Source organism: Marmota monax, unplaced genomic scaffold (assembly GCF_021218885.2).
Source record: "Marmota monax isolate L192 unplaced genomic scaffold, Marmota_monax_Labrador192_F-V1.1 WCK01_AAM20220418_F8-fsc00010, whole genome shotgun sequence".
Classification (NCBI taxonomy): Eukaryota; Metazoa; Chordata; class Mammalia; order Rodentia; family Sciuridae; genus Marmota; species Marmota monax.
This window is the reverse complement of record NW_026692321.1, coordinates 19,672,501-19,685,678: the sequence shown is the minus strand read 5'-3', so window position 1 is coordinate 19,685,678 and position 13,178 is coordinate 19,672,501. Positions and strand designations below refer to the sequence as shown.

Below are 13,178 nucleotides of genomic sequence, written 5' to 3'. Positions count from 1 at the left end.
CAGCATCACAAACCAACCAACCAATAAACCAAATAAGCCTGAAGCAACTGACTATAAGGGCAAGAACTGAACAAGGAAGACAGCAAATAAAATAAAGCATTTCTAAGTTTGAAGTTCATTTTACTGTTAAGTCAGAAACTGTTTACGTACCTTCTCGGTCAAAGAAACCTTGGAGAGCCTTTTTTGGGTCCTTTATATAAAAGGCTTCCCTTTCCTGCTGAAACTCTAAGACAATGGGATTCTCTTCTGCATCATCCTCTACAGCATCTTCTCCTGCAGGATATAAGAAAGAATGGAAAAATAATGAGACATGAGAGGACATTGTCTGAAATATACCCAATATTCTTTTATTCTACATAAAGATATAGTTATATGTGATGAAAAGAAAGTTAGTTGGGTGTGGGAAGTGAAATAGCCACAAAGCCAGCACTATGAGTATCTTCAGATTTTCTAAATTATATGACAAGTCAAAGCTTGTTTCCGTCGCACCTTAATTTTTTTCCATCACTTATTTTAAAGGCAAAATTTACCTACCACACTTTGAGTTCCTCAGCCTGGCATTCTCTTTCTCTCAAACTCAGGTCTAATATTTTTATCTCTAATATAATTTCTTAGTACTTCTCCTGTCAAATAGACTGGTAGACTCACTACCTTAAAATCCTCAGTCCTTACTCTGAGTACCAATTCTAACACTCAGCTTCATAGGAGCTACTTTTCCTTTCTTTTAAGTTCCAGCTCAAAAACCCTTCTGCTTATAAACTTATAAAGTCTTCCAAGAAGCTAAGAAATCAGTGGTGTTCAACAGAAAGCCACATATGTTAATCTTAAATTTTCTATTAACTATATTGAAAAAATAAAAAGAAACAGGTTAAATTACTGTCATTTCAACATGTAACAAGACTATCATGACCAAGATATTTTACATTCTTTTTTCATACTGTGTTTGAAATCCAGTGTAATTTTGCACTTACAAAACTTGAAAATTTGTACTAACCATGTTACATGTTACAAGCAGCCACATATGGTAGTAGCTACCATGCTAGACAGCAAAGGTATATGGAAGTCTCAGTAACTGCTCCCTTAGTGATTCCTAACTTTGGCACTTAGCACAAATAATTTCAGAATATTTACCCTGTGCTCCGTCCTACACGTTAAGGACATATTCTCTTTTTTTTTTATAGTTCTATTGTCTGAATATCCATCCTCTAAAATTACAGTGTTTGTGGGAAATTCAATTCATTCCTTTGGCTAAGGGACCAGCTTTCTCTAATGATGGTTTACCTTTTGGGGTATTTTAACAAACTATGAAAATTCAAGAGAATATTCTATATTGAATAACATTCTATTTTATTTGATTGAATGTAGTTACACCTCTTCCAGTGATAATTGAATAGCAATGAGGTCAGTAATTAATATATATATATCTTTTTTTCTTTTTAAATATTTTTTGTTGGTCAATGGATCCTTCATTTTATTTTACTTATTTATATGTGGTGCTGAGGCTCAAACCCAGGGCCTCACACATTCCAGGCAAGTGCTTTACCATTAAGCCACAACTCTAGCCCACTTAATATATATCTTTAAATGGTGAAAAATGTAATTTTCACCTGAGCATACCTGTATGCTCTGGAAGTTTCAAACATAAAGTGAATTAAAAACACATTTTCAGGGTCTGGGGATGTGGCTCAAGCAGTAACGTGCTCAACTGGCATGCGCAGGGCACTGGGTTTGATCCTTAGCATCACATAAAAATTAAAAAAAAAAAAGATGTATAAAAAAAAACACATTTTAAAATAGCCACAGAAGCAGGGTGCAGTGGGACATGCCTGTAATCTCAGCTACTCAGAGAGGCTGAGGCAGGAGGATTCCAAACAAGTGGCCTATCTAAAAATAAAAAGGGGTCACCACACCTACCTGTTATCCCAGCCACTCGGGATGCTGAGACAGGAGGATCATGAGTTCAAAGGCAGCCTCAGCAATGGAGAGGTTCTAAGCAACTCAGAGAGACCCTGCCTCTAAATAAAATACAAAATAGGGCTGGGGATGTGGCTCAGTGGTGGAGTGCCCCTGAGTTCAATCCCCAACACCAAAAAGAAAAAAAAGGGGGGGGGGGGTTGGGAATATAGCTTGGTGCACCTGGGTTCAATTCCCAGAAAGGGAGTTGGGCAGGAGGAGGGGTGTGTATATATACATCCTAGTGTCTTTGATTTAAATCCTTTTTAACATCAGTAAAGGTAATGACTCTCTGGAATTTGGGTACCTGGTGTGCAAATTGTCCTAGTTCAAGGAGTAATGAAAAGTCATATATATATAAAAAAAAAAATTAAATTTGCACCACTAGTAACTCAAAATATTAACCTCAGGCAGCAATTTTAATTTCTTACCCATTCCCCAGGTACAACCCATCTCATCATCTTGGTTACTAGTATTCCTCTTCCTTTCCGTGTTATCCATTTCCTCTTCTTCATCTGAATCTTCTCCTAGCATCTTCTTCTCCAACAACATCTGTTGCTGCTTGCGCAGTTCCTTCAACTGTGTTACTGTTAACTCGGATTCTGCCTCTCGGTCTTCTTCTGGTCCCTGATGAACCACACCGAAACAAAAACAAAACAAACTTTTAGAGTTCAAGAATGAGTTACTTTCAGAAATAAGGCAGTAAGTTGAAAGGTCCGGAAATAAGGATGCAGACTGATTTCTCCACTTTTGTCACTGCTGACTGGGAGAATACCCTTCCTCAACCAAAGCTTACGAAGCTCAAGATTCCAGCATGGTGAAGAATCGAGATTTCAATTTTAGGTTTTTCTACTTACCTGCAGAATAAAGAGCCGGGTGCTACCACCAAAGCGGAAAACGTGCCCGACATGGACTCGACAATAGGTGCGGGGAGGGATTCGAGTTTTGTTGAGGAACGTGCCATGGGTACTTCCCAGGTCGTAGAGGTAGAAGCCTTGCTCGTGGCCATCGCATTCTCCGTCCGGGTCGGACGCCCTGTGTTGGAGCACCGCGTGGTACCGAGACACCGAAGGGTGCTCCAGGCACATGTCGCAGCTAGACAGCCTCCCAAAAAGGTAGCAACTTGTCCCTTTTAAGCTACGGGTGCCCAGGATGGTGCCGCCCTTCAGGGTCTCTAGGCTATAGGGGGCCGTGGCTGGGCTGCCCCACGGCGGCTCTCGGTACCGCGGAGCTCGAGCCGGGCCGCCAGGGGAGGAAACCGCGGTGGGGGGACGCAGCTGCTCTTCCTGGACACTCCTAGTCTCTCCGCTGTCCCGCCGAGGCGGAACGTCGGGCTCCGTAGAGTCAGAGTCCCGCGGCTCCGTGGGCCATTCCTTCTTCACCTCCTCAGGGTTTGCGGGACTGGCGGTCGGAGCCTTACTCCGCACTGCTGGGGTCGCCGGCAGGGCTGGCTTCTTAAAGTCGCCACTCAGTTCTAGCGACACTGGAGGCTCTGACAGAGAGGGAATATCTGCCATCCTTAACCGAGTGCGATGTCGAAATATGTTCCTAGGAATCCTCACCCTTCGCTCTCTACGTTCCTGACCGTGTCGCCCTCGTCCCAACTCGAAGCGGTTTCTCTGGGCAGGGATGATTCGGTTGCTCCGTCAAGTCCCAGAGCTTTGTAAAGGGGTGCGTGGCCCAGGCAGGTCATAATGACAGGAAAAGGCTGTCGTAGTGCCTTACAGAATGGGGACATCTTTAGAGGTTGCAACAGGATTGTAATGACTTCCTGTGGCATAGCCTGATAGGATAGAAGCACTTCCGGCACAGTGTTGGACCGCTAAGCAACAAATCAGTTTTCCGGACCTGACCCGACCCTCGCTCAACCTCTCGGAGTCGGACAGGCACCCAGCCGGCTCCTGGAACACGACAGTGAATTGTGGCGTCTCTTCGTCTGGGCTCAGACCCCCACCTGCCCATCTCCCGGCAGCCCTCTCGTCAGGCGTCCCCCGGATCCTGTGATTGGCGCCTGCGCCTGCTGACGGTGACCGAGGAGCGCCCCCGGAGGAACTTGGGCATTCCTTAGGTTCGGTACCTGTCCTTCCTAGTTTTTTCGGTGACGTTAGGGAAGAGGGTGATTTTTGGTGGTTGTTGCTTCGTTTATTCATTTTTTTTCCTTTCCGAAATGAATTATTGAGGTAGCATAGTTCAGTGGTTGAGTGCCGACTCTGGAGACTGTCTTGATCTTTCACATTCCGTATTTGTGACATTGCACAAGACTCCGCCTCAACTTCCGCATCTGAAAAATGGGGATATTTGCATTTACTTTGTAGAGTTCTAGGGAGAATTGAAGTAAATAATAAAGGTGAAGTCCAGCACATAATAAGGTATCAATAAATGCCAGACACTGTACCCAAATTATAGCCATAATCTCCCATACGTGGGAGAACAAATTTGATTAAATACAGATTAAAATTAAGGGATAAAGGCTGTGATAGAGGCATGCAATGAACATTAGCATATGTATTAGGAATATGTATTGGGGAAGTGATGGAAGGTGGTAACTTAATGGGTGAATACAAGTCTGCTAGGGACTTGTATTCTGTGTGGCAGAGCATTTCTGCGAGAGATCACAGTTTAAAGGGTCAAAACTGTGGGAATACCTAGCGTTTTCAAAAAAAAATGAGTAGTATGATATTGTTAGAATTAAAGTGGCCATTTAGTTCAGGGAGCTCCTTCTTTTGGCTTCTACTGTAACAGGTCTATGTCTTTAGAACAGTACTTAACACAAGTATTTTGTTCCTCTCTCTCTCATTTCAGGACAGAGAACTTGCACTATTGGTCTTCATTTCCTCACATAATGCCTGACATTCAATAAATATTTGTTAAACTTGAAGAGACGTATGGGCAATGAATCTAGAAAGGTGGGTTGAAACCAGATTGTGAATTTTGCTGATTGGTAAGCCAAAAAAATTCTGACTTTTTCCAGTGGGCAATGGGAAGTCATTAAATTTGAGTTTTTAAAAGATTTTCTAGCTGCAGTGTGATTATTAAATACAAAGAGAGACCAGAGTAAGGGATATCAATGAGAAGCAGAGAGATCTTACATTCTTCCCTAGATATGTCAAAAGTTGAAAGCATGAGACTAGATTAGATGTTCACAGAGTTTCCCACAAGGATCAGTTAAATGTTACCATGCTTAACACACACAAAAAGAACCCCTCCTACTACTTCCTTCCTCCTATTGATCTAGCGTATCAAAAATGTTCTGAGAAATACTCCAGGTTTCATATTTAAGTATCATGCCTTGCAAATTGTTTAGAATTTGTCATGATGGTAGTTCTGGTAATGAGTTAGTGAAATGAAATAGAAAACATGGTTACTAAGTCCCAGACACCATTGCAGCTCTTAATTTACTAATAACTCAGATTCTACCTTGTGGTTCAGTCTAGTAGGAATTGTCTTTTGTCTACATCTAATGGTTTTATTTCTCTTCATTTCTCCAGGGAGAACATCTTTGGTCCTACAGTTTTGCCAATACTGACATTTTTTGAAGTGTTCTTAACTTGCTTTTTATGTAAATAATTGGCTAGACTTCATATCTTTCACTATAGAAGCCTATAACCTACAGTTGCCAGAGATTTAAACATTATTTTTAGGATAGCTTCTACATTAAACCTGAGAGCTCTTCCCTTCTTACTCCAAAAATGTTGAGATACTGGGGAGAGATACCAATGTCCTCAAGCCAGACCAACAGAAGTTCCTTTGATCTGCTCCCACGGGAGTTCCGTCTGGTAGAAGTACATGACCCACCCCTGCACCAACCCTCAGCCAACAAACCCAAGCCCCCCACTATGTTAGACATCCCCTCAGAGCCATGCAGCCTCACCATCCATACCATTCAGTTGATCCAACATAACCGACGTCTTCGCAACCTTATTGCTGCTGCTCAAGCCCAGAATCAACAGCAGATGGAAGGTGTAAAGACTGAGGAGAGTGAACCTCTTCCCTCCTGCCCTGGGTCACCTCCTCTACCTGATGATCTCCTACCTTTAGATTGTAAGAATCCCAATGCACCATTCCAGATCCGGCACAGTGACCCAGAGAGTGACTTTTATCGGTAAGGCAAAACTTTGCTGTATCTTATTTTTCTCAAGTAATCTTCCCAGCAATGCTGTTAAGCCTATAATAGAATTTCCATTTCTACATGAAGAAACTGAGGATAAGAGTGATTGATTTGGCCAAGGTTGCTCCTCCAATTAGTGAGAAGTGTCTACCTTGAACCTGTATCTTCAGAATCCAGAGTCTGTAGTTACAGACTTTCCGACGCAACAGAAATTTATTGAGTGCCTACTATGTGCCAAGCGCTTTACTAAGAGCAAGATAATACACTGGTATGTAGAAAGGGCCCTGGCCTTGTAGACTTCAGAGTCTAGTTTATTTAATATAAAATGAATATTATGGGTTTAGCTTCAAATTGGATTTTATGGACTTATTCTCGTATTATTAGGAATCTGCTAGTCTATAGAAGAATTTTTAAATTGTGTATTTTCATTTTGATAACATTGTTTAAGAAACGATAATGCCAAAATGTTTGATCTTTATTACTCAAAATCTGGTCCAAGACCAGGAGCATCAGCATCACCTGGGAGCTTTTAGAAATGCAGAAGCTCAGATCCCACCCAGATCTACTGAATCAGAATCTGCAGTTTTAACAAGATTCTCATGAGATTGATATAGGCATTTAAGTTTGAGAAGTTCTGGTCCAGATCCTCTGAATGACTGCTTTGTAATCTAGCATTACTACTAGATTTCAGAATGCCAGTTACATTTTTTCTTTTCATTTCAAATTTTTTTCTTTTTCATTTTAAATTTGTCAATCCTATGGAAAGTTCAAATAGTAGTACAACAAACATCCAAATACCCTTTCCCTACATTCAACAATGATTAATATTTTACCATATTAAGTTTCTCACATTATGTATGTATACATTTGTATACACACATGTACACACAATAAATACATGTTATGCACATACACATACTGCTTATGCCAAACGTTTTAAAGTTTTACATGTCACAATAATTTCACCCCTGAATTCTTTAGCATGCATATCCTAAGAATAAAGGAATATTCCTACATAAGCACAATACTATCACCACACCAAAGTAAATAAATATTAAATAATGTTGTTTCAAAAGTCCGGATTTAGATTTCTCCTGTTGTCTCCAAAATATCTTTTATAGATATATTTTCCCCAATTCAAAGATTCATGCATTGCATATGATTTTTATGCTCTTTACTATCTTTACAGGTTCAGGTCATTGGTCTTGTAGAATGTCCTCTTTACTGGATTTGCTGGTTATATCCTCAAGTTTAAATTCAGGTTAAAGATGTTTGACAAGAATATTACATATATCATTTATTACATATGCCTATTCGTGATGATAGTTACTGTTTTTTTAAAAAATATATGTTTTAGTTGTAGATGGACACAATACCTTTATTTTCTTTCTTTATTTTTATGTGGTACTGAGGACTGAATTCAGGGCCTCACATGTGCTAAGCAAGCACTCTACCACTGAGCTACAACTCCAGCTCAATAGTTACTATTTTTTTTTAAAGGTTTATTGCTTTGCTAGCTAAGGAGAAACAGTCCCCTTTGGGTCAGTGGGACAGGGGACTCCTGTCCCAAAGGCTGTGACTCTCCCCATCAGGAAGAAGAGGGGGGATTTTATTTATTTTTTTAATTTTTTAGATGTAGTTGGACACAATGCCTTTATTTTGTTTACTTCAACTGAGAATCGAACCTAGGACCTTGCACGTGCTAGGTGAGCGCGATACTGCTGAGCCACAACCCCAGCCCAATAGTTACTATTTTAACTGTCCCAAACTAATGAGAAAAAAAAACAGAAATAAATATGTAAGGATTGCAGTCAGGCCATATGATGGCAAAACACATTGTGTAATTAAAGGTTCTGTCAATCCCCAGCACCACAAAAAAAAAACTATTATGTGAATTGCAGTAGTTGCTACTAGAGAGAAAATAATAAAATGGATATTTCAGGCACAATGTACATATGCCAGTCATCACTGGATAGTGAAAGTGGGAGGGGGATAACTGTGTTATTCCATATATGGCACAAACTAACATGAATACTATCAAAAAACCTGCTATGTAGCAATCAGTACCAAATTCACATTTTGAAGGCAATGTAGTTTCTACTTGACCATCATATTAAATTGATGCTTTCATTTATAATTTTGTAGAGTTTTGTTGTTGTTGTTATTGGTTTTGGGTTTTTTTTTTGGGGGGGGGTTAGTTTTTGTCCTAGGAATTGAACCCAGTGATGCTTTCCCACTGAACAACATCCCCAGCCATTTTAAGTTTTTATTTTGAGACAGGGTTTCACTAAGTTACTGAGTCTGGCCTCAAACCGGCCATATTCCTGCCTCAGCCTCCCCAGTAGCTGGGATTACAGGTGTGCACCATTACTCTTGTAGTTGTGTGTCAAATTTCTATTTTAATCGATAATGAGAATTGTAATTGTTAAAAGTTTATACTTATTTTTGTTTTATGCATATTTGAAAAAACTATATAACAAAAATAATTTGCATCAGCTATAGGGTGCCAATTTTTTTCTATTGAAAAAAGTTCATGTATGAATCAAGTAAAGTGATACTGGTCTAGCTGTTTTTTAGTCATTCCTGAGGTTTTTAGCCTGGTTATGGGGATGATAATGGAAATATTAAATGGGTTACTTGGCCATTGGTTGTCTTATATTTTTTAACTATTTTATGAGGACTAGGGATATAGCTCAGTTGGTAGAGTGCTTACCTTTGCATGCACAAGGCCCTGGGTTCAATCCCCAGCACCGCAAAAAAAAAAAAACAAAAAAAACTATTATGTGAATTGCAGTAGTTGCTACTAGAGAGAAAATAGTAAAATGGATATTTCAGGCACAATGTACATATGCCAGGTATGGACAAAGAACTAATGGTTTTTTATGCTGTGTTTTATTTTTATTTATACAAAAAATTCCTTTGTCAAAGAGGGACAGAAGCAAGATGGGAAATTTCGGGGTCAGTAACTTATTAAAAGCTTGTTAAAAGTTATTTTTAGTCAAGTAGACAGCTTTTTTGGGGGGAAAAAATTAACATTTTTGCCATAATGGTTAGGGGCAAATATATGAAGAATATGGGATCTGGAATAAGAAGCTCCACTATTTTAGTAACAATACCTAAACAACCTCTAGCAAGTCATCCTCTCTGACTTTAGTTTCCGTACTTGACAAATAGGAATGTAATAATATGGACCCTACCCATTTCATAGCATAGGATAGGTTGAAAACGTTTTTTAGGTATGTGTGTATTAAATTGGTTTTATAAAATTGATTTGACAGCTCTCAGTTAAAGAGCTTCTCTTATAATTGTTTAAGAATCTTCTAATTGGAACTATGCACTTCTGAAAGTTCAGATATTACCCAGAACGTCCAGGTGTGGTGGCACTCGCCTATAATCCCAGTGGCTTGAGAGGCTAAGACAGGAGGATCGTGATTTCAAAGCCAGCCTCAGCAATGGTGAGGCACTAAGCAACTCAGTGAGACCCTGTCTCTAAAATTACAAAATAGGGCTGGGATATGACTCAGTGGTCAAGTATCCCTGAGTTCAATCCCCAGTACAAAAACAAAAACAAATATTACCCAGGAAACTAACGTTGTGGTGAAATAATTGGAGTATCATGGAGCAATATCTGAACTGTACTATTAAAATGAATCTTAGAAGTGATCAAAATTGAGCAGTTGGTAGGAGAAGAAGCTTCATTTTTACTAGATAACCTTTGAACTGCTTATCATAAACGTGTATTCCCTGTTCAAACTTTGTAATAGGGTTGCTGAGACATGCCCTGAGAGCAGGATGAAACTGAGCTGCATACCTAGATGGAATTTCCTTGGAAATGTAGGCTAGTGACTGGACTAGAATTGTAAAACCTCCAGGAAAACAGGATAGGTCACTTGTAACACTACTGTGTCTTCACTTTCAGTGGGAAAGGGGAACCTGTGACTGAACTCAGCTGGCAGTCCTGTCGGCAGCTCCTCTACCAGGCAGTGGCTACAATCCTGGCTCATGCAGGCTTTGAATGTGCTAATGAAAGTGTCCTGGAAACACTAACTGATGTGGCACATGAGTATTGCCTTAAGTTCACCAAGTTGCTGCGCTTTGCTGTGGATCGGGAAGCCCGGCTGGGACACACTCCTTTCCCTGATGTTATGGAGCAGGTATTCCATGAAGTGGGTATTGGCAGTGTACTCTCCCTCCAGAAGTTCTGGCAACACCGCATCAAGGACTATCACAGTTATATGCTACAGGTGAGGTGACATGGTGGAGAAGTGGGCATAGAGGTCCAGCTTAGGGGTGTTCAGCAGGATCCCACAATATTTGCTCTGGAGTATAGAGCACAGTATCTGGGAACAGTGAACTTACACTGTTCTCATGGCCCTCACTGTGTTCCATTGGCCTCATCACTGACCTGGCAGGTACCAGCAGCCTCCTTAAATCAAGGATGGCCCTGTTCATTGATAATTCCTCTGGAAGAAGTTATACACAAGGATATGGAGTCTGAGAGAATGTGGTTAGCATTTTTTTATTCAACAAAAATTTCTTGAAGTTATTGTGAGTCAGACATTGTGGAATATGGCAGTTAACAAGTTCCTGAATCTGGCAGGTAAACAAAAAACTAATGATTTCAGTAACATTAAGTGCTATGAAAAACAAGACAGGGTGAGGTGATATTGCCCTCAGAATGGGGGCACCAGTTTTTATTAGACTACAGATATTTCTCCAACCCCTAGAGCCTTAAGTATTGTTTCAAGTTTCCCCAAATCTAAAATTTAATTGTTAATTATTAACACTAATCAACGGACTTAGCTAAGCAATACAGATTTCCCACATTGTTCACTATCTACCCAGAATATGAGTGTCAATTGTTAGTTTTTGTAGACAAAAATGTAATCTTTTATCCTAGTTCTGATTTACCTGTAAAACAGTCTGTTTAGTGTTTTGCTTTTATATAACTTCCATTTAATGATACACAATTTTCTGACAAATTTTCTACATACATCTTTGCCACATAAATTGGAACTTACTATTTTAAATAGATTCCCTCCATTGACAGTGGAAATTGTTTTGTTGTTAACTGTTATACTCTGCTAGAGACTGAATCCAGAACCTTGCACATTCTACCAACTGAGCTGCATGCCCAGCCTAGCAGCGGAAATTTAAATCTCATCTGTTAACTCATATTCTGTTGGCTTTTCCATGGGATGCTGCAAGTTGACTCTCCAACTTGCTTCTAACATATCCTTGGAAAATTAACTCTTGCTTGCCAACAGATTAGTAAGCAACTCTCTGAAGAATATGAAAGGATTGTCAATCCTGAGAAGGCCACAGAGGACACTAAACCCGTGAAGATCAAGGAGGAACCTGTGAGTGACATCACCTTTCCTGTCAGTGAGGAACTGGAGGCTGACCTTGCTTCTGGAGACCAGTCCCTGCCCATGGGAGTCCTCGGGGCTCAGAGTGAGCGCTTCCCATCTAATCTGGAAGTGGAAGCTTCCCCACAGGCTTCAAGTAAGAGAAATCAACATACTCGTTTTGATTCTAGGAGATCTGCCAATCTGAGAACTTAGTGGCATTTTGGAATCAGGTGGGAGAACAAAAATAGGAGTGAGCAGAATGGAAAGTCCTAAAACTTGTAATTATGAATCAGGAGGCTGCCAGATAGATGGATAAACTTGAGTTTCCTTGCTAGAATACTCCAAGAAATTGGAGATTGAAACAGGGCTACCAAGCTAGAGGCAGATGGCCTCTTCTTCCAAATAAATGCTATGATTACCTTAAGTACCATAACTTGAGTCAGTTAAATTGGAAATTAATCTAGGCATTCAGTTATTTACAAATACAGTCACTTTATCAATGCTCAACTGACTCAAATAACAAATCCTCAAATGTGGCCCAAATAGAATTAAGACCATACTTTTGGTTGGAAGTGTCAGGAATAGCTGGGCACACTAGCACACAACTATAATCCCAGCAACTCAGGAGGCTTGGGCAGGAGGATTACAAATTTAAGGCCAGCTTCAGCAACTTAGAGAAACCTGACTCAAAAAAAAGGGGGGTGGGGGGGGCTGAGGATGTAACTCAGTAGTAGAGTGCCCTTGGGTTCAATCCCCAGTACCACAAAATAAAAACAAACATACAAGCATGAAAATATAGGGAAGAGAGCCTTTCACCATAGAAGAAGTAATGATCACAGAACAGCATTGCTGGAATACATGGGGTGGGAGACAGGCAAAGACACAGGGAGCATGTCTCTTGTCAGTGGAAAGAGGAAGGGAACTGCTTTCAGCATTTTGTAGTGATCAATAAGTTTTCATAGTCTTAGAGAGCATCAGAGGCACCCAAACAAAAGGAAGAGGCATAAGACAGCCCCATAAAAGGAAGGAAGGAAGGACAGGGAAAGTAATGAACTGAACAAGGTCTGCCTTCGTGCCACTGAGACAAGGCAGGGGATTGTTCCACCTGTATTGTTTTACTTCCTTGGTTTGGGGAAAAATGCAAGTAGGTGAGATAAAGGTAAGGTAGAAGAATAAGAAAGGAAGATATTTTTGACATTTTGAAGCAGAGAATAACAACCACATTCTCCAGCCAAGTACACAATTAGAGTGAAAAAACTGAGCTCAAAGTACATTAGTGGACCCTTGGTGGGATATTCATTCTCCTTTGTTTGGTGGCTTACCACTAGGTGTGTGTTTTTTGCCTACATTTCTAGGTGCAGAGGTAAATGCCTCTCCTCTTTGGAACCTGGCTCATGTGAAAATGGAGCCCCAAGAGAGTGAAGAAGGCAATGTCTCTGGCCATGGTGTATTGGGCAGTGATGTCTTTGAGGAGCCCATGTCAGGCATGAGTGAAGCTGGAATACCTCAGAGCCCTGATGACTCAGACAGCAGCTATGGTTCCCACTCCACTGACAGCCTCATGGGGTCCTCCCCTGTTTTCAACCAGCACTGCAAGAAGAGGATGAGGAAAATATAAAAGTGAAAGAGGGACATTTCAGTCCAGTCATACAACATCCAACGGAAAACCTTGATGTAGTCTAATTTGTTTCTATAAACAGTGATTTGATTCTTAAACACAGTGGGTTTTCCTCATTTCAGAGAAACAGGATTTCACCAAAAAAAAA

The 13,178-nt window shown here is 40.4% G+C and overlaps 2 protein-coding genes across 6 annotated transcripts in view; one reads left to right on the top strand and one right to left on the bottom strand.

The window, feature by feature from the left end:
- The window catches only part of Slc4a1ap (solute carrier family 4 member 1 adaptor protein), a 60,171-nt gene extending 56,502 nt beyond the window's left edge, over nt 1–3,669 (bottom strand). For all 3 annotated transcript variants that reach the window (XM_046441525.2, XM_046441527.2, XM_046441526.2), the window contains exons 1-3: nt 2,811–3,669; nt 2,385–2,580; nt 151–273 (exon numbers count right to left, since the gene is read on the bottom strand). In XM_046441525.2, coding sequence (XP_046297481.1) covers nt 151–273; nt 2,385–2,580; nt 2,811–3,470 — 979 coding nt within the window. In that variant the 5' untranslated portion in view covers nt 3,471–3,669. The remainder of the gene's footprint in view (nt 1–150; nt 274–2,384; nt 2,581–2,810) is intronic.
- Nucleotides 3,670–3,881: 212 nt separating this feature from the next.
- The window catches only part of Supt7l (SPT7 like, STAGA complex subunit gamma), a 9,712-nt gene continuing 415 nt past the window's right edge, over nt 3,882–13,178 (top strand). Inside the window, exons 1-6 of one of the 3 annotated variants that reach the window (XM_046441528.2) lie at nt 3,882–4,021; nt 4,756–4,859; nt 5,442–6,055; nt 9,981–10,305; nt 11,329–11,566; nt 12,768–13,178. The exon at nt 12,768–13,178 is cut by the window's right edge and continues 415 nt beyond it. In XM_046441528.2, the coding sequence (XP_046297484.1) occupies nt 5,643–6,055; nt 9,981–10,305; nt 11,329–11,566; nt 12,768–13,030 (1,239 nt within the window). In that variant the 5' untranslated portion in view covers nt 3,882–4,021; nt 4,756–4,859; nt 5,442–5,642 and the 3' untranslated portion in view covers nt 13,031–13,178. Of the gene's footprint in view, nt 4,027–4,189; nt 4,323–4,755; nt 4,860–5,441; nt 6,056–9,980; nt 10,306–11,328; nt 11,567–12,767 lie in introns of those variants that run through there. The other 2 variants (XM_046441529.2, XM_046441530.2) reach the window with 2 other exon arrangements.